Genomic DNA, 22,276 nt, shown 5'->3' with positions numbered 1-22,276 from the left:
AAGTGAGAAACTTCGACATCCATTCGGCCAATAATGATGCCCAATCATAAACCCTACCATGCAAAATCCCATTCATCATGGCTGCGTAGGGCAAAAGGGATCCGAAGTACGGCTCAAACCTATGAGGCGGCTTTTCACTATATCCATCAAACAACGCCAATGACCCTCCTGAATATTAGATTTCTTTAACCCTCTGCCCTTGGATGTGTCTAAAAGAGCCTCCTGTTCTGCCTGCGACAGGTCTTCGCACACAAGCTGTATCAACTTCAACTTCACTTCACGGCTCATCTTTTTTGGCTTGCTGTCTATTTTTCTACCGCCCTGAGCATGACCAAGTATGCCAAATACTCATGTAAAATCAGCCGGTCTGAATGATATTAGTAAATTGCAATCAAAATACTCAAACGCACTAGTTCGAGAGAACCTGTCATATGTTTCAATCATAATGCGCAAAAACCCTTCGTAGTCTTTGATGCAAAATACTAGCATTTGTACTACCCATTCTACTTGAGCTTTCCTGATGCTAGCCTTCACCGGATGGTTTTCTGGAGTCTCCTGCCACCACTTTCGGCACTCTGCACCACTTAACCCTTCGAATGTGATACTTTTTATTGTAGGAATGTCTCCCGGCTACTTCGGTTGCTTAGCTTTCTTCTTACTTGCACCTGCACTAGTTCCTGCATAGGTTCCTCCTGCCACACGAATTCCAGAAGGTAGTGTCTTCGTGTTCTTGTTCATGGCAATGTCTTCGTCTAGTTTCTTCTTCCAAGCTTTCTTTCCAACTGACTGCATAACTGTCACTTCTTGTTGTTTTTTGAATCAATCTCAAAACATTAAGACAGTTATTACTTTCATACAAACTTTTCACAATTCCCTCTCTTGTCCTGGCTTCCGTACCATATGGCTTCTTCAAGCTTCTATGGTACGACTTGATCCTGTATTCAACTCTTTTCTGTTCTGGCATACAGTCTTTTTTTTCTCTCTGCCTGCTACCGTAGTTCCAATACTTATTTAATTATCTCTCCAACCGGCCATACTTCTCTACTGGTGAGTTGTTCTTTCCCAACCTATCCTCCTTCCTACCTTTGTCCAGACAATCATCCACATACGGTGTTGGAGGCTTAAAATCTGTTTTCTCTGTTGTGGGACCGTACGGCCATTTTTCGCCTTTGTACTCTTCTCTTTTTTCACCGTACAGTTTAATTTTCCATACAGCTTAGACCATACGATTATATTTCCTTCTCCAGTGCTCTTGTCATACGGTATTCAAAATGTTTGTCTTGACTTTCTTCGTACGGACTCTTTTATAACCTAATGTTTAGCTCCAAAACAAGTAAACTCCTAACCTCGTATGATCCTACATCTTCTTCGTATGACATGTTCTTTTAATGATTCGTACGGCTTTCCTAGTCCTTTTCCTTCCATACAGCGTACGGCATTCCTAGTAAATTTGCCTCCATACGATGTATGATCTCTGTTGTTCAGTCTCCAATTTGTTCTTCTAATTTGCCTAGTCGTACGAACTTTAGTTTATTCCTTTCTATGCTTCCTGACGGCTTTCATTTATCTCCTACGTATTACTGAGACTGCTCCGCCCATCCATCCACAGTCTCTTTGTTTTCATGCCCCCAAAGGCCGTACGGTCTTTTGTTCCACCGCATAATGAGTTCGTACAGTCATCTAGGAAGGTCGTACTGTCATCTAAACTTAATTTTTATGTTTCCGAGGCCTTTTTAATACTTTTCCTCACTTTGTTATTTCATTGTTTTGCTCAATTCTCTTCATACTTCTTCGTATAGCCATACGGCTTCCATCAACCAAATTGGCTTGATTTCGTACGGTTGTCTCTCTTCCTCTCTATTTTAGCCGTACGGCTTTCCATTGCTTCTACTCTCTACTAGCCGTACTCTCTAGCAGTATGGTCTTTTCTAATTCTTCCTTATGTTATGGCTTTCTTCAAGGCCGTACGGCATTATTTTCACTCTTCTTTGCTTTAATACTTTATCTTAATACTTTCTTTTGTGTTTTATATACTTTTTATCATATTTTCTTTGATTTTCAAACTATCTTTTCTTAATATTTTTAATTTACTACTTCACACTTTAAAACTATGTTCAAATATTATACATTATTCACAGTCATTTTTCTTCCTCAACTCACTATCAATGGGGGATTATTTCTTTCATGGTAGATTTTTAACTTCGATCCATTTACTGCATCCGGTATTTCTTTTCCGTCCAGTGTCCATAGTTTAATTGCCCCGTTATATCCAACTTCACGTATCTTGTACGGTCCAACCCATTTAACTTTGAACTTCCCAGGCCTGATTTCATTTCGTCCATTATACTTCAGTACTAACTGACCGGGTTGAAAGTTGTTTAATTTTAAGTGCTTGTCATGCCATGCCTTCCTCCTGTTTTGTGTTACTTCGATGGCCCACTGTGCCTACAACCATCTCTCATCAAGTTTGTTCAAATTGTATAATCTTTCCCGTAAGCTCTCCATGTCACCTAATTTGTTCTCAATTGCTATCCTTAAACTCGGTACCATGAACTCTGTCAGTACCACTGCCTCCTCCCCGTACATCAGCCGGAATAGACTGTCCTGTAGTTACTTTGTATGAAGTACGGTACGCCCATAGGGCGGATGGTAACTTTTCTTCCCAGTCCTCTCCCTCAACTGCACAGGATTTATAAATTACTCCAACCAAGATTTTGTTCGTTGCTTCACCCTGTCTGTTAGCCCTTGGATAGTACAGGCTCGACAAAGAATGGTAAATCTTGAACTCCATAGTGAGCACTCTGATAACATGGTTGACAAAGTGTCCTCCCCGATCACTTGTCAACTGGAGGGGGATCCCGTACCTTGTAATAATTTGCTCATATAAAAATCTTGCTATGCTTATTGCCGAATTGTCTGGTAATGCACGTGCCTCCACCCATTTAGTCAAGTACTCCATCGCTACTATGATATATCGGCACCTTGTTTTACTCACCTTCAGTGGTGCAATGAAATCTAGTCCCCATCTCTCAAAAAGTTCCTGTGAGTGTGAGGGGTTCAAAGGCATAAAATCTCTTTTCAATGGTTTCCTAGCCCACTGGCATGTATCGCATGCAACGACCCACTCCCTGGCATCGTTGTATACAGTCGGCCACCATAGTCCTGCTAGAAGTATCTTCCGCGCAATAGTATCCAGCCCCATGTGTCCTCCTGTCAGGCCTTCGTGTGCTTCCCTTAGTACTTTCGAAATCTCCTCCTCGAGGACACACTGCCTCAGAATCTGATCCGGTCCCATTTTATACAATAGTCCATTGATTAACTGAAAGGTTCGGCTTCTCAATACCAGTTTCCATCTTTCATTTGGTGGCATGTCACTAGGAAACTGCCCCGTCGATAGGTATTCTCCGATCCGTGTATACCAGGCTGGTAGTACCGTGACATGAAATAGCTGCGCATCTGGAAAATCATCATTAACCCCCTCCAGTGGCTCCCCTGATTTTATTATCGATAGATGATCTGCACTCACATTGGTCGTACTACAATCTTAAATGTAAACTCCTGTAATAATAACAACCATTGACTTATTCTTCCTTGAATAATCGGCATATTCACCAAGTATAGCAGCACCTGATGATCTACGTAGAATACAAATGGAGTAGCCAACAAGTAATATATAAACTTTTGTACTGCATATACCATCCCTAACACCTCTCGCTCTGTGTTACTATAATTTTTCTCTGCCTTTGACAACAATCTACTGGCAAAGTACACTGGATGGTCCAACCCGTGGTCACCAGTCTATGCCAATGTTGCTCCAATGGCATAATTTGATGCATCTACATGGACATGAAATTCTTTATCTCAATTCGAGTAGGCCAAAATCGGAGTTGTAGCCAACCTTGTCTTCAATCCCTCAAAAGTTTCATTCTGTGTAGCCTCCCAGCTATAAGTTTCACCTTTGCAGGTGAGTTTGTCCAGCGAATAAGAAATTTTTGCAAAGTTTTTAATAAATCTCTGGTAATACCCAATGTGCCCTAAAAATGACTTCACTTCCGACACATCCGTCGAGGGTGGCATCTCTAAGATCATGCGGACCTTGTCTAGATCTGTCTTTAATCCTTCTTTACAAACTATGTGTCCAAGCAACTTTCCCTATGGCACCATAAATCTACACTTCTTTGAATTCAACGCCAATCTTGCTCGTCTGCGCCTCTCCATACATTCTCCTAATGCCATTATGTGTTTGTCCTCTATGCTAAAAATTGACCAATCATCTAAAAATACCTTAAAATTTCCAACTAACATTTTATCAAATATGTACAGGATAATCCTTTGGAATGTTGCTGGGGCATTGCACAATCCAAACGGCATCCTGTTGTATGCATATACTCCATCCTCCGCAATGAATGTCATTTTTAACTTCCTCAACGATGGATATCTGATTATACCCTGAGAATCCATCCATGAATGAATAAATTTCATGCCCCGCTACTTCCTCCAAAATGCTATCTGTAAATGGTATTGGAAACGGGTCTTTAATTGTTACGGCATTCACACATCGAAAGTCCACACATATTCTTATCTGTGTTGTGTCCTTTTTCAGGGATATCATGATCGGCAATAACCACTCACTTGTCTGTACTTTAAAAATGAATCCTACTTCCAGCATCTTGTCAATTTCCTCCGTGACCCACGTTGCATAGTTCTTATTCATTTGGTACAGCCGCTTCCGCACAGGTACTAGGCCTTCAATTAATGGTATTCGATGGACACATAGCTCTGGTGGTACTCCTTTTAAGTCCTTATACATCCAAGCAAAAACATCTTTGTACTCCATGAATATTCTGAATACTGCCGCCTTCAACACTAGATTCCAATCCTCTCCTACAAGAATGTTCTTTGGATTTTCCTCATCACCCAAGTTCATTGTTTTCACCGTCAATTCTTCATACTTCATCGGTTTATCTTTGTTGAACGTATGGGCCGGTGTTTCATCCACCTACGCTTCTCCCTCCTTCAATTCACTGTACTCCTTTGGAAACTCATTGCTTGTTTTTCCTTCCTCGACACTCAAGACGTTGCCACTCGGAAAGACCTCATAATCTTCCATTTGCTAGTGTAGCAGTCCGTTTACTGAATCTAGGTCATCATCAATTGACCTTGCTTCTAATCTCAACACCCCTTCTTCATCTGGTTCCATCCTTTTTTTCCTTTCGTCGTCACTCTCTCCTTCGCCTCCTAAGTCAGACGACGTTGCCTCTTCTCCTACCATGTGTATGCAAATCAATTGCGAATCTCCTTTCTCCTTTCTCCATGGACAGGGTGTTCCTTTTCCAGTCATGCTTTACCTTAGCTTGCACCAGCCACCCTCGTCCCAGGATGGCATCGTACCCTCTTCTCTTCAGTGGGATGACCACAAAATCCAGTAAAAAGGGTTGTGTCCCAATTGTTACTGGCTGTGCCATTAGAGTTCCTAATGGCTTTATCCCATGTTGATCTGCTGTAAGTAACTGGAAAGTAGGTGGCCATAGCGTTAGTTGTCCAAGTTTTTTCCAAATATCTTCCGACAACACGTTCACCCCCAATCCTCCATCTACTATTGTACCCATCAACAGAGTACCCAGAATGCCCATCTCCACCACTGTCGGGTGTCTACCTATGGTAAGTGCCAACAACATCGGGTCTGTTGTTGCCGCCGTTGTTTCCTTGCTATCTTTTGCTTCCTCCATCACCCTCGAGGACGGCATCATATTTATAATAGTCGTACGCAACTGTGGCATCGTGAGAAGGTCATTCAATTTAATTGGCACTTCCGTTTGCATTATCTGTTTCACCATGCTTTGTTCCGCCAAGTTTCTTTTTGATGTTTCGGCAATGTCCTTCATTTGTAACTTCTTTTCTTTCCTCTGCTTTTCTATCTCCGTTCGGGCTTTTTGTAACCTCTCCTTCTCTTCTTCAGCATTCAGATATTTTTCTTTCCTCGCCTGTTCCCATGTGATCGCCAGTACCTTCTCATCACACGTTTGAATACTTAATAAATTTACACCTTGTTTTGGACATTTTGAATCTTCATGGTTCCCTAGACCACACCATCTACACAGTAGCTGTGGCGTCTCCTTCGTAGGATAGTCCCTAGCGAAGTGACCCCAAAGATTGCATGCCCGGCACTGTATCATCGGTCGTCCACTCACATCGTACTCTATTCTACTCCGCCTCCATCGTTATTATTGTTTCCAACCCTTCCGCGTCTATTATTATTTCGATATCCACCCGAAGTTGCATCATTGCTCGTGTTGTTGTTGTTGTTGGATGCTTCCTACATTACTAGTACCTGCTGGTGTCCTTTTGCTTTCAACTTAAACGGACACTCCTTCAGTGAATGTCCCGCTACCTGGCATATGTCACAAAACTGCTTCTTCGAGCATGAACCCTTCATATGGCCATCCTCTTTACAATCTGTGCACCACAGTTCTCCCATTACTGTGTCCGGATTCTTTTTCAAATTCTTGAATTCTTTCATCATCCGAAGCATGTCTTTCTATAATGCTTTCACCTTTTTGTCCGACTCCTCATCGCTACTGCGACTCTCCGAGGATGAATCATCCGAATCAGAGGATTTATGTTTTTTTCTTCTTACTCGTCTTTTGTTCACTTTCCAAATCCATGGCACGAGTATACGCGTCAGTGTACTACGTCGGTGGTACAATCTTCATCTTCTTCTTAAGAGTCGATCGTAGCCCCTCCACAAACCACCATTTTTTCAAACCATCTGCTGGTTGACTCTCCATCTTCCCAATCAGTTCTTTCAATCGTCTAGCATAAGTCCAAACTGTTTCATTCTTTCCTTGTTTAGTACTATATATCTCTACCACTATTTCATTATCATCTCGGAGCAATCTGAATTCAGCTATAAATTCTTTTTTTAACATTCTCCCATGTATTGAGTTTCTAAGGACTGGTGTTGGAAAACCAATCTATCGCCACACCCCGCAAGGTCGCTGGGAATTGTCTGACCTAGTCGTCCTCATCCGTCACACCATTTGTCGTCCATATGGTTTCACACGTTTTACAATGTCTGATAGGGTCTGTTGTACCATCACCGTGAAACTTGGGCAACTTTTCTTTAGGACCTACCATCATTACTTTCCTTTGATTCTGAGGTACTTGTGTACCCACGTTGTTCTGCACTCGCGTGTTGTTCTGCACTCCTGCGCTGTTCTGTACAACAATCTTGTTTCCAACAACCGCGTTGTCTGGTGAAAGGTCTTCAAGTGATGTTCTATTCTCCGCCTGTATCCGTTAGTCCGATGTATCGAGAACGAAAAGATCACTCCACGCTCGTGCTCCCTTGGCACTCCGAGCCGTGCGAGTTGCTTCCCTTTTGTTCGAACACTCTCCCCTCGGCGTATACAAGTTAAGGAACTCTTCCCTTGTTTCCTCCACCAAATTTAAGCGTTGTCGAGTCTCCTTGAGCAATTCCTTGGCACTCCTCAACCTACTAGGTGAGTGCACTCCCTTCGTCTGTGCCCCTTCACCCCTTCGGTGCCCCTTAGCAATTTGTTGAAGCCTCTGCCTGTGCTCTGCTTGCTGTGCTAGAATTAAAACTTCTTGTGTTGTACGTAGTTCATCCTTATCTCTCACCTTGTTCCTATCCTTATTAAGAAAATTCGGCATTAATCTTCATATCATTCCTTCGTTCCAAGTCCATCTGGCAACGGCGCCAAATGTTTACCATACAAGGTAAAAGCTTAATACATGTGTAACACGATTCAACGCAGAACAGATACTTTATTCATATATGCACTTGCTGATTACAATCTGAATACAATGACTACAATGATCACAATAATTACAACGATGATTCCAAATTCCATCTCGGACGTGTACATATACCTTTCTGAAGGGGTGACTCAAGCATCACACACTTGTTCGGATACTACTCTACCCGTCGGCTACACTATACATTTTACCGACAAAATGAACTAGGGGATGGAAGGGAGAATAATCCCATCTTGCCAAAGTAAAGTACAATGAGAGAGTAAAAATGCAGCACAAAAGGAGAGTTCCAGGCAGATAACACAGCTCATGTGATTAAAAGACATGAAAGCCAAAGTGGACTAAAAAGATAGGAAGCACAAGGACTGAGCTCAATACTTGTAATAACCCATTTCAAGAAAGTGCAAATGATGTGCATTAGCAACTTCCAGCTAGTTTCCCTCACCTTCACGTTTCTAGATAAAAGTTTCTCTCTATATGGTGTGATTTGCAATCATCCTCCACATTTGGAGAGTGACTACAGCGCAAGACAGGAGTTCTAGGCAAAGAACGCAGCTCACAGGGTCAGACATACTCAATGACAAGAGCACTAGGAAGATGTAAAGGAAAAAGAGCATGTTCTTCATACTTATAAGTGCTTCTACATTTCAAGGAAGCTTGTAAGATGTACATTTGCCCCTTCCAACTGGTTTTCCTCACCTTGAGGTTTCTAGGATAAATTTGTCTCTCGATATAGTGTAAATTGCTTCTCTTCATGCTCTTTATGAAGTATAATCTTCCAGTAAATTGTTGCAGGATCATTTGATTACATACCTAAATAGTCAAGAGTATAGATATGATTCTGAATGCACAAACAACTGGTGACTATTGCAAGCATGATTACTTAAAAGTGTCCCCTTGAAAAGAATTGACACAGAAGACAGGATTCGTATTTCAACATGAAATTCTAAAAACATAAAAGACTGACTGTTGCTGACCTGAAAGCTTTAATTCCTTCTTTAAGTTCTAAATCTTCCAGTATATTTCGCGAGCTGAATGGAACACCTGCACAGTAAATATTGCATGAAGCAAAGCAACCTTATCATTAGCATCTACACAAGATCACTAACATGAAAAAGCTACTATACCCTATTTAATAAAATATGAAATCTCATATATAGAAAACAGCAGTTTACTAAAATTTACTATTACATATAAATTTATAAATAATGACAACATATTGAGAAGTGAATATTAGCCTAAATTAAAAGAATTTTCTCTAATACTCACCAAGAAAGAAGATACTATCATTATGAAAGCCAGCTAGTTGTGAAAAGACATTGTGTCCAAAGCAGAAATGTCAAAAGGTTATTTGGCTACTTAAACTACCATAGAACCTGTTGGTTCCCAAAACCACAGATTGAAAATCCAAGAGCTTGCCAATTCTCCAACAAGATTCCACAATCAGTTCTGGCCAACGAACGGGAATACTTCTTGATTCCCCTGCACTTCAAGCTTCAATACACCTAGGCAGGTAAACCTTCACTCCAAACTTGATGACATGGTACAAAGCCTTTATATAGCGAATTTAAACTTTATGAGTTCTTCAGCTAGCAAGGTCTTCAAACTCGATCAAAATGTTGTTATATGATTGCTTTGATATTATTGAATGCTTTATGTAATGAATGAGTTGATTCTTGTAAAAAGGGAAAAAATATAGATTTCTGACTTCAATTATAAATCCAATAATTATATTTCACTGATTTTAAAAGACCACTGCCTCTGTTTGTCTGGGCAACAGAGACGATCATAACAAGGATTATTAAATACAACTTTATGAGACAATATTTAAATATCATCAATTACCCCTCTTCTCTGCAAAAGACAAATCATATATGCAATTCTCTGTTAGTCCAAAAGGAATTTAACTTCTTCGACTGGAAGTCTGATATAAGGAAATATATATGTCACACTATCCTGATTGTCGAACAAAGAATGCAGGAAAATTCCAATGCAAAAGCTTTATCGGAATAACTCAATAATCGTCTTATTAATCATAAAGGATGAATTCAACTGATAATTTCAATCTCTTTGCAAAATATAAATGAAAGGCTTTTTGTTTATTATTAAAATATAAAGTTTGAATTCATATTACAAAGCCATGCCTTATAATTCATTTTCCTCCTTTCAAACTTTGAATATCTCCTATGATGCTTCTAAATATGAATATGAATATGTGTCTTCTTGTTCGATCTGTACTCCTATTCCTCTCATTTATCCTGTTATTTGTATCTTAAAATTTAAAAAGAATATGACTTTTCAAACTCAAAGGACACTTTCTTAGAAATAAATCACACCTATTCACATTTTTATAGTTAACTAATTTCATCAACTATTCATTGTTTAAATCTGATCACAGCCCCCTTTTAAAAACATTCATTTTTATCAATTACGCCACCTCTTTGCGGCTCGCTATTGGAATCAATTTGTATTATATACTGGTCAGAGCATCAACTTTTGTTTACAAAATTCATGATCAGGCCTGTCTTATATTATCATTTTTATTGCTGACTTTCACACAGAAAATCTTTGATGTTGGAATATATATGTCATATCTTTTCATCCTATGATATTTTTGTCTTGTTTTGATTTGCATATGAGACAGAAATACCTAGCTTTTGGTTATCATCTTTCATCTAATATGTTTTTCTTCATTATATATATCTCTGATGATAATCCCAGTGCTATTGCAAACTCGTGTATTTTCTAAGACTTGAAATGGTTGATTTTGTATTGTATCCTGTTTTGGTTAGTAACAACTTGAATAGATGCCTTAAATGATAAATCGTATGTATGTCTTCATATTTCTTTGCCATTTTCTTTCTAAAGATTTTCCTCCCTCCCTTGTCTCGAGTACCAACTGTTCACACATCTTGATAACACTCCCAATAAGCATTCAGTCCCAGCCTGTGACTTGTATATAGCAAAGACGGCTCATCCAACTAAAAGATTTGATTCATAAATGTATCTTAGCAATGCTCGCTAACAATAGACCTTCCAGTTCTCAGTCATAGATCCTTCCAGTTATCACTCCTCAATGTCATCATTTCCAGAAATCCATTCTGAGAAGTTTCTTTTTTTTATGATAACATCTCACCACTCACAGAACACCTTCAACAACTATCAGAAAATTGAACAAGACTACCTCCATTTGTAAGGAACTCATTCGTTTTTGCTATACAGATATTATTAGTCTTCCTTGCTTACTGCATTGCGAGAACATCTCTGAAAAGTCCTAACTCCCAAAAACACCTGGCAATTCTGAAAGTATCTCCCAGCTCCAAAAATAGCACCTCTTGAAGAAGACCAACCAGCATCCTCCAGTAGTCGTTCTAGTTTCTTGGTGCATCTGCAAATCTATCAATATGTTGTCATTTTTCCCCCCCTTTCTGCACTGATCCTCATGTTTATTATGGTGTTTCCCATTAGCATCAACTCCCATGCTATTTTCTTCCTCTATAGTAATTTCTAGTAGTTTACAAGCTTCATATTAAGAAATATCCAGAGGTCATCTAGTTAGCTCCTCGCACCAAAAAACAAACAATGACAGTAAAAACTCATCGGCATATGAAGGAAGTTGTAAGCATTGAGCTGCTTCTTCCTTTCGGTTCTCTCAAGGCATCAATGGTACCAATTTACCATGCTCACCCACTCTTCATGATAAAAAATGGAGACTACAATTTTGGGCTCCAACAGAACCCTCCCTCCAATAACCCATTTCCATGCCCTTGCAGCACCATCACACCCAATAACAAGGAATGGTCATTGTTCATGAAATCCTTCCCTCTCCCATATTTTCTAACTAGGTGCAAGAATAATTCACAATGTTACCCTCGTACTGAGGTATGTTGGGACAGCGAAATGTCGGAACGAGTTTTCAAGACAGGGGGAAAATGGGCCTCATTTTCGGGATGATGGGGGGATGGTCGGGCGATGGTGGCAAGGGGAGAACGGGGCAGGGAGGAGTGTTGTATAGTATACATATAGAACTTGGAATGCTTGTTATGAAATGATGTTTCAGTAGAACATACCAAATTAAAAGACTTGAACATAGCCAAATTGCAATATGAACTAGAACCATTGAACATTCAACATAGAAACATATTACATACCCAATAGTAACATTCTAAAAACAAAAGTCAAATAGAAATCCAACTCCCCATACTAGCAGCAGCATGTTTGCGAAATGGTGGAAGTGGGGGTACTTGGGTACATGAGTACTCGGCACAGGGACATCTCGGGGACGGGTACTCTGAAGTTTTGGGGGTGGGGGGGGGGGGGCCGTGCAAGTCCCCATGTAACACTGATAATTCATGCCTTGAATTGTACACAAATAGCTATGTAAATTAACTTGTCATCTAAATGTGCAACATCTTGCTGATTCATAAAACAATTTTCTGGATCGGAATGTAAATTTTGATATAGAAAATAGTAATTTATTATAATTGGCCTATGAATCATAACTAATCATTTGTCTGAATAGGGCACACTGCCTAACAAGTTCATCTAGTGGATCCAATCATCATGCTTTCCTTTGGTCTTAGGGAATCTTCCTAGGTCTTAGTTGTCATTAAGTTTTATCTTAGTCTATGGCATTTGATAATAGTTACCTACCACATTCAATAATTGTCAAGTTAGTTGTGCCATAACATAGAATAAAGACATGTGCCACAATCTTGTCTAATCTCATCCCTCTACCTTGCCTTTGTAATCAAGGTCTCATATGTCATTTCCATCATCTAGGCATCCACAATCAAGCAAGCTATTCTTGCAGTTTTCTTTCTTGTGAAAGGTTATTTTTGTCTACAAGTAATGATATCAAAGCACCTATCCTTTAAACTCATGGATCTAAGAATGATTTGAGCATGAGTTAGTAGGGTGCAGTTCTAAGTAAAAAGGACCTCAACATTGAGTCCAAAAAGCCCAAAATTCCCTATTTTTGTAGAACGTGCATTGATTTTGGCCATTGGAAAAAAATTTAGGCCATATTTGCTACGGTTTGTAGATTTTTAAGTCAATAATTCCATCAGCACTAAAGGAGTTCAGGCCATAAGGGATGCACACAAAGTCCTTGGATGTTTTAGAGGTATTGTCTCCAAGCTCAAAGATGCACACTCTTCCTTAATCCAAGAAATGAAAACCTTGGAAGATGATTTGAGCATTTGGAATAAAATGCTAGAAACGGACTTGGATGTTTAACCACATATGAAATCATCTCGTCCCCAAATATTTTTCAAGAATATCAAGGGCTTATGATCAACAAAGCACCAAAAATAGAGGGACTGGTAACAGATGTGCAAGAAGCACTCAGAAGTTGCAACGTTGTTGAGACTGACATGGTGGATGACCTAACTGACATGGTGGATGACCTAGACCAGATGGGATACAAGATGTTTATAGAGGATAACAATCTGATTGCAAAAGAAACCATAACCTCAGATTTCACCAATAAAATCAATGCAAAATTTGAAGCAGATGATTTTAAGGTTCATGGCATGAACAAATTTGCAACCTATAAATTTTCAGCAAATCACCTGCTTCAAAATCACCTATCCTTTAAACTCATGGATCTAAGAATGATTTGAGCATGAGTTTGTAGGGTGCAGTTGTGAGTAAAAAGGACCTCAACATTGAGTCCAAAAAGCCCAAAATTCCCTATTTTCATAGAACGTGCATTGATTTTGGCCACTGGGAAAAATTTAGGCCATATTTGCTACGGTTTGTAGATTTCTAAGTCAAAAATTCCATCAGCACTAAAGGAGTTCAGGCCATAAGGGATGCGCACAAAGTCCTTGGATGTTTTAGAGGTATTGTCTCCGAGCTCAAAGATGCACACTCTTCCTTAAACCAAGAAATGAAAACCTTGGAAGAAGATTTGAGCATTTGGAATAAAATGCCAGAAACAAACTTGGATGTTTTAACCACATATGAAATCATCTCATCGCTAGATATGTTTCATGAATATTAGGGGCTTATGATCAACAAAGCACCAAAAGTAGAGGGACTGGTAACAGAGGTGCAAGAAGCCCTCAGAAGTTGCAAAGTTGTTGAGACTGTCATGGTGGATGACCTAGACCAAATGGGATACAAGATGTTTACAGAGGATAACAATCTGATAGCAAAAGAAACCATAACCTCAGATTTCACCAATAAAATTAATGCAAAATTTGAAGCAGATGATTTTAAGGTTCATGGCATGAACAAATTTGCAATCTATAAATTTTCAGCAAATCACCTGTGGCAATTCAGCAACAACGCAACACCACGGTTATTAAAGTGAATGGAGTAGCACGGAATACTGGAACTCCCGATCCTGCAATTATCCACAACTACATCACAATGTACAAAGCATTTGCTAGTAATTTACATGATTGATTTAGTCGCTTCAACATTTTCTTCATTTCGTTTAAGTTTGTTTTCAGCTTTCTGCATGTAGTTTCAGAAGACATGTTGCATGTAATTGACTTGCATGCAATCGAATTACATGTGCCTTCAGTAATGTAACTGAATATGTCTTCTTTCCTGTTTGACTTAGTCAAGGTGGTTGAGTTTCTCCCACCTTTTTCTTTTCTCTAATTACTTCGCTTATATAAGGGAGTGCCTTTCATTGTAAATATCATATTTTTATATGCAAGCAAAATCTGCAAGATTTGTGCAAGTATAATTGTGATTTACTTGTGCAAGTATAACTATGATTTACTTGTCCAAGTTTTAAAGAGAAGTAAGTAAAGAAGAAATGTGTTGCAAAGTTGTGTCTAAGAACAATTGTGATAGTGTAAATTGTAAGTTATGTCTACAAATTGTATTGCTTTCTTGAATTTTTGCAATCTTGTCTATATCCAGGGCATCCATATAATTGTTACTTTCAGTCTGTGTGCTAGAATAGCTTCTACTTGTGGAAGTCTGTGTACCCCATTAGTAGAATCTCATCTTTGAAGGATTGCGTAGGAGTTTGTGAGCTCCCTATTTGTCGTTATAGTTTAGGAGCTACACATAGATCTAAGCCAATACACTTACAATCAATCTGTGAGCTGATTTGATTTTATTGGTATCACTATTCCAATTCAAGATAGAAGTGTAGTTAGAGTTTCATTGTGCCCATTGCCTGTTTTATGAGCATTTGGACTCTTTCCTAAAAAAAGAGGAAAGAATATTGGTAACATCCCTTTTAGATTCTCTCAAATTCTTGCTTGCCATGAATTGATGCAAGTAGAAGTGTGAAGGGGGAGCCTTCCCTTCAAGGTAGGAGAGACTTTGTCTAGCACACTATGGCTGAAACCCCTGTTTTGTAAAGTTCTAAAAACTGTACATTGGTCCACATACATCAACGTGAACCAATTGTAATACCTTAGAAGGTCTTCAAGTGTCACCATCTGAAAATGGACACTGATGTTACTTTCCAGCATGGCAGGCTCTACAAACCCCATGATTTTGAGTCTTGATCTCAGGTAGACCAGCAAATAAAACCTATGAGATAACTTAGAGACCGCACATTCAAGTGCCCATAAAGCTGATGTCAAAGATTTCTTATGGAAGAACTTTTTTCTACCACAGCGTGCTCTTGAGAATCACCTAAGTCAACAAATATATAAAGACCATGATCCTCAAGTCTCATAACAACTGTAGTGTGGGTCTCCCTATCAATAATGTTGCAATTGTGGAAACATAATATCACTGGTAATGTATTAGCACTGCTTGTATTGTATGTGTTTTCCAAAGGCAATGATCTCTTGCATTTATATTGAGAATGAACCAAGGAGAGACATGTCCCTCCATGGCACATGGCTATTCATTATTATGTGATTAATATAATAACAATTGTAATCATGTGTGTGTACGTATATGTATATACATAATATCTCGAGTCATTATATTAATTTCTCTAATATTTACATAATAATAAAATTTATATACATATACGTATATACATATATATATACATCTCATATATACTAAATATATATGCATATCTTCACTAGTTTTGACTCAGTATTTATCCGACTGAAGCTACAAAACATCAACACATTCCTCGACAGTTGTGTCTCCCCAAAATTGGAGAAGACCATAAACTCTATATGGACTTGTCCGCAAATATAAGTACTTAAACCGTGTATTGTTCACAAGATTGTATGTATATATGCTGTTGTTGTTTCGGCTCTTTCATGAACAGCACAATTGGCAGCTCTTGTTTTAACTCTCAAATACTTGCAGTCACACCAACAGCTGTCCTTTCAACAGAATAACTACTTTTAACTCACCATCCCATGGATATCTTCTTATTACTGTTGTATCTTGACCATAACTCAATATTTGCAACTCATTAATGTGGCATACACAAAGGATATGATAGATACATGAGCAGGCTGAGAATTTTTTGTGCCGTGCAGAACTCTCTCTGTAGTGGATGGATGCTTCAACGTCATTAATTTCGAATTGAACTGATAAGGACAGCCCATAATTGGACGTACTTCTTTCACTCCAAGTATCTTGGAGCACAGACCTACGCAATGCATACTTTTCCATTGGAGTGTAACAGGAACTATCAGTAAAGTGGATGGTGAAAAAGGGCAAAACAAAACCAGCAGTGACAGTCAGTTTCATGGTCGTCCAAAGGCTCTGAGAAAACTACACCATAGATTGATGGTGTTTAGCTTAGCCTCTTTCAATTGGAGAATGCCTACAGCATAATTACCATTGATTTGTTTTGATAAAAAAATTGACAGTCATTTGGTTATGGAAGGCACTTTGAAAACCATACCAACTACTAAAAGATTCTAGTAAAATTTTACAGGGAAAAATATTCCAAATATAAATCCTAATACAATCAACATTTTTAATCCATCTTGGTATGAAATTTTAGACAAGTTATGTGAACAATGAGATACAGCCATAAAGAGCTTCTTATGTACAAAATTCACACAACTCATTGAGAAAGCGTACAGAACATGCAAATATTATTCACCATATTGTTGCAGAACACTAACTGCTAGTTTACTGAAGCCACAACGAGGTGCATCTGGAACTCCCTTAATATATAGCATTATGGGATTTTCTTTCACATCCTGCATTTAAAATTCATGAGCAAAAACAAAAATAAATAAATAAATAAACTCAGAATAGCCTCAGAATACTCTGCAACATTTTTCAATTTAAAATATTAGAAGTACACAAAACACTGATCTTATGTGAGCATTAAAGTGATAGTTGAAATTGACAAATCTAAAAATCAATTTTTGTACCTTCTCCACCAATTCGCGTGCTGAAGGAACATCACTTGGAGCCTTATTTACAGATCTGAAATCACTATGAGTGTCATTGTCTCCTCCTATTGTTGAAAACTGCTTCTGTACGCTCATACCATATGGTGCACTGACTCTTGCCTTCTTCACATTAAGTTATAAATTAGACACAAAGTCGTGCAAAAATAAACTGTAAAACAATTACCTTAACCTTCCACTTGTTTCACTCTCATTATATTGTCATGTTTAATTTTGGATTCAAATTTAATATTCACAAAACTATCCAGATACATCAGATGGCTAGTATATTTGTTAAATTCAAAGTTTGCATTGCTCATCCTTAAAGCTGGGGACCATAATTCTGCACACCTTCCACTTTATGTAGAGACCTCAGGTTATTTTAAAAACAATAACATTAAACCTACATATGGATCCCTAAATTATATTGCATACGTTAACAAAGAAGCCAGATCAGCTACTTATAACATATATAATAACAAAGCAATAAAGAATAAATGAACAAACACTAAGCCGCATGAATTACTAGCATATATAAATATAATTATCTCTTCTACCCAAATAAATTTTGAACACTAATTTCACAGAATTTAAAACCCACCACCAAAGGCAAATTCCAAATATCTTGTTATGCTATTTGTCTTTTGGCATAGGGTAATTTTTCTAAGATGTTGAACACTTTCAAAGTGTCATTCTCTATGGCAATGAAAATCTCTCATTCTTCAAGAGACATAAAAATGGTATCAGTTGAAAATAAATACAAACTTCTCGTGCTTCCTTCCAAGTTCTTGCGCCTGTGGCTAACAATTTAATTTCATGCCAATTGAATTTTACATTTTACACCTACTTATTCCATGCCAATATGACATCGTAGTGTACATAGTTTTCCATGCTGTTTTGTGCCCGCCATTTCAATTTAGTATCAGAATAGGGAGATCCAAGAGGTGAAAACCCTTGTAGTTAAGGTACAATGTCTATTATCATGTTTCATATCTATGTATTAATTGTTTGACATTATGACAGCTTTGAGTAGTTACGAGTACCGATTGGTTGACAGCTATGTTCCAATTGGCAACCATTGAGCCTTTTAAAAAGATTGTATATAGTCACGAAATGCAGTATGATCTACTCAGATCAACTCTGATCCTTGGCTGGCCATTCTTGGTCTTCTTTCGTAATAGCTTCAAAGTGAATAAACATATACTTTACTCTGGTATACACTGTCATCTCTATTATTGGTTCATGTATTTATTTTATCTGAAAGAGCAATAAACATTTAACAATATTGCCTTTGAAAAGAAGTTAAGTCAGATTTGAGTGATTCATGCCCTTGGATCCCAATAAAGGCAAGAGAAACCACAACGTAGTCAAGATGATGAGATAAGCAATTTTTAAGGATCATCAAGCAATGGGAATGAAGGAGAGATTCCAACAAACATTTGAGGAAAATACCACTATACAATTCCCAAGTCGAAGCCCTTCTGGAAAACGCAGTCACGTTGAAAATTCAAAATAACGTTCTCTAGAAGAGGGAAATTGGGAGACAAAGTCACATTCCTTCAGAAAATTGTAGAAGAGTGGCATTCAAAGCATTAAAGGGATGTCAATCAAAGGAGTGAATACAATTTAAAGGTGTGGAGGGCCGATGCCAAGGGAAGAGTACATGACCAAGAGTGCAACAAAAGCATTGAAACATCCAAATCAAAACACCCTAGCAACCAAATTCTAGACACTAAGTTTGTGTCATAATAAAATCATGGTAAGCCCTAGTGGTGATAAGAAAATCTTGCCCAAGTTTATCAACAATGGATTCATGGATTCCCCTTAGGCAGTCTGAGACTACTGAAACAATCCAAATAACAATGGACAAATGATATAGAAATTTAGCTATGATCTTTTCAGCCAGCTTGCAATGTGTAGCAATTGACTGGTATACCATGATTGGTGTGATGTCCCCACTCTAGTCAATTCTTGGGAACAGTGTGTTAGCCCTTTTATTGGAGCCCTGTGAGCTAGTTGGATTGATTAGAGGGTCAGTGGTACTTTCTAGGGAGTTGGATAGTTCTCATGTTCAGAGCCCTATGTTGGTTCATAGCAGGCATTAGCAGTTCAGGAGTCGACAGCTTCTAATGACACGGGATTCTATAAAGATTTGTGGAAGTTATGCCTATTTGAGTGATTTAAGTTATTTATTAACTTAATATTCTATTATAAAGTCAAATTGCCTTTATACTTTTCAAATTCACATAAATATTCTCTAAAAGTGATTTAATATTTAATCACTTAAATTAATAAAGTGCGCCCACTTTATTTGAGTCAAAAACTATTGAAAGTGACTAAAATTATAATTTAAAAGATTTAAATATCAAAAGTGGCATATCTTTTTGGAAGTCATGCCTTTTTGGCATTTATGGGCATTTTGGGCAATGAGAAATTCATCTTTGAAGATTTTGACTTTGCCTTTGGCTTCTTCCTATGCTTCTCCTATGATAGGGTTTCGAGCATTTTTTTTCCATTGGAGAGCGATACCTCTTCAGTGTTGAGCACTCCTGAGATTGTGAAAGATCAATTGAATCAGTGCAGTTGAGAGCTTCATTCAGAGGTTCTACATGATTCAGAAAGAGTATTATATAAAGATTTATTGTTGATTGCAATAAGAAAGGGGTTTCTTCCTTGTGGCACCTTCTTCTTCAGATCATTGGCATCCAGCAAGGTTATTACTCATTCTTCTTCTTGACCATACGACTTGCTGTGGGAATTGTGCATTCTACGAAGGCGTGTGAAGGGTTTGGTTGAAACACCTTCCTTTTGGTTGCCTTTTGACTTCCATCCTTGGCATATAGTATTTTTCGAGGCAGGAGATCCTAAATCTAGAGGCCAGGAGTCCTTTACTGTCAGTTTTCAGCATTCTTGGTAGGCTAGTTGGCTTATGTTTTAAATTAAAAAATTGGAAACATTCTAGTATGTTTATCATTCGTGATCTCATTGTTTCAATAAAATAATGTCTTCTACATTTCCATTCAGTACGAAATCACTCTGTATTTCAGTTTATAACCTTTTATACGTTGTGCACCTTCTCTTCTATCTATGAACTTTTCTCTAAAAAACTAAAGTAACATGATAAGACATAAGAGTTTACTAGAGTTTGAGTTGAGAGCCAGAAGGGCTCATCACAGTGGTATCAGAGCCTATTAATCTTGCCAGCTTGTGGGAAAAACATTTCTAAGTGGCCACACCAGAATAGGCACTACACACGCAGGGGTACCAGAAATCAGCGAAATACTTTTGCACCTTTTCAGGCACCTCCCTTGTACGAATAGGAAGAGGATTCTGATTTTAATAGTATGGCTGAAAGGAATGATGATGCTTGTCTTAATGACGAAGACAGGGATGCTAAATAAGTACTGAGGGGAATGGTGGCCAGTCAAGAACAGGTGGCAAACATCCTTCAGCAACTTAGCACCAATGTGCAAAACTTGACAATTTCGAGGAGGCCGAATATTGATCAATATCAGGAAGGTAGCATACATGGAATCATACATTGGAGAGTTCCAAAGATTATCTATAATGGTGACAGGCATTTCAAAGAGAAGGCTCATCATATTGTTTATTGAGGGTCCTTTTGAGCCCATGAAAGGTTGGATAAAGGCATTTGATCCACCTACCTTACAGGAGACCATGAGGAAAGCTTGCAGTATGGAGCTCACTACACCTCGTAAGCAGTTTGGCACCAAACCTTCTTCCTACGACACTGAGAACAAATCTGATCCAAAGAAGGCTGATAATGTTAATCAAAAGAAAAGATTTGCAGCTCCATTAGATGGGGACACAATGAATGATCTATGTAGAAGGAAGCTCTGTTTCTACTATAAAGGTCCATATGACTTCAATCATGACTACCCACTCAAGCCTAAAGGGCAAAACAAGCACATGGAATGGTTTTATGAGGGGGTAACGTTAACTGACTTTTCTGATCAGCAAGCTGCTATTTATGACACAAATGAAGAAAAGTCAGAAAATGAGGTAGAATTTAAAGTAGAAAGTGAGCTACAGGAAGCTCATATGTCCAGCATGCAGAGAGAAGGTTATTTCAAGCTCCGTGGGATTCTAGCAAGTCAAAGAGTCATATCTCTTTTGGACACAAGTGCAACCCACAACTTTATTGATTCACGGTTAGTGGAGAAAAGGGGAATTCAAACTCAGTTGTTTTAAGGCATTCGAGTGGGGTTGCCGATGGTCACACTCTCACCTATGAGAGGATGATTCCTAATTTACCATTGAAACTCAACAATTTTGAGTTTATCGCAGATTTTTATGTTGTGAACATGGGAGGAACGGATATAGTTCTCAGCATGAAGTGGCTTCATGCTATAGGAGAGTTCACACTTAATTTGCGTGATATGGAGATGAAATTCAAAATTGATGGCACTTCCATCCTTGACGTCTAGTATTTTCAGATACTTGTAAATTTGTCTCTAATAGCCACCAATGACCTGAATGTCGAGATAAAGGTAAGAAATTTCACCCATCTTGAATTATATCATTGATCTAATCTTTGATTTCACGTAGCTGAGCCGATGTCTCTTTTATGTTACACCTACTGTCTTGCGGAAGGGCTACCTGATGCAACTGTTGGATAGGCTAGCAATCTCTCCAATACTTGTTTTCGGCCTCCAACTTTACAATCCTCTTGTTTGTCTTCCTCAATCTTTCTCTAATTGAAAACAGATTCCATGTCATCCGTGATTCTTCCCAAGTTATGCTCTACTATCTCATACTCTTGGGCTACAATCCCATCCACTGTCTTGCTAACCTTTGGTATAGCAACCTAAATGTTTCGATGACCCTCATCATCACTCTTGATTACCCTTGCCATTGTTTTTGTAATTTGTTTCTATTTCTCACTATCCTCCTTTTCCACTAACCCTTGAGTATCTTCATCTGTTCGGACAGTCACCACCTCGCCTCTTGGCATAAGCATTTACCTTAACCATAGCAGTGCAGTGCATCTCCCCAAATCTGGATTTGGTTTGTCTAGCAAAGCATCACCAATGGCGTCAGGCGCCTGGCTTATTTCCTCAATATCAATTGGCCTATCCTCATCTTCACTAGTGATTGTCATATCATCTCCATGTTGGTTCTCCGAAAGAGGAGAGTATCCGGTACTATCACTGTAACCACCTGATTCTAAATTAGAACTCACC

General features: G+C 38.5%; 1 protein-coding gene across 2 annotated transcripts in view; it reads right to left on the bottom strand.

Moving 5' to 3' along the window:
- GRX4 (glutaredoxin 4) overlaps nt 1-22,276 on the bottom strand; it is a 136,818-nt gene that overhangs the window by 54,041 nt on the left and 60,501 nt on the right. The window contains exons 3-5 of one of the 2 annotated variants that reach the window (XM_089787615.1): nt 17,055-17,198; nt 16,778-16,877; nt 8,754-8,820 (exon numbers count right to left, since the gene is read on the bottom strand). In XM_089787615.1, the coding sequence (XP_089643741.1) occupies nt 8,754-8,820; nt 16,778-16,877; nt 17,055-17,198 (311 nt within the window). The remainder of the gene's footprint in view (nt 1-8,753; nt 8,821-16,777; nt 16,878-17,054; nt 17,199-22,276) is intronic. The other variant, XM_089787621.1, reaches the window with a different exon arrangement.

This window comes from Cupressus sempervirens, chromosome 1, assembly GCF_028749045.1.
Source record: "Cupressus sempervirens isolate cs-2001-9-10 chromosome 1, ASM2874904v1, whole genome shotgun sequence".
Lineage (NCBI taxonomy): Eukaryota > Viridiplantae > Streptophyta > Pinopsida > Cupressales > Cupressaceae > Cupressus > Cupressus sempervirens.
This window is presented reverse-complemented; position numbering and strand designations above follow the sequence as displayed.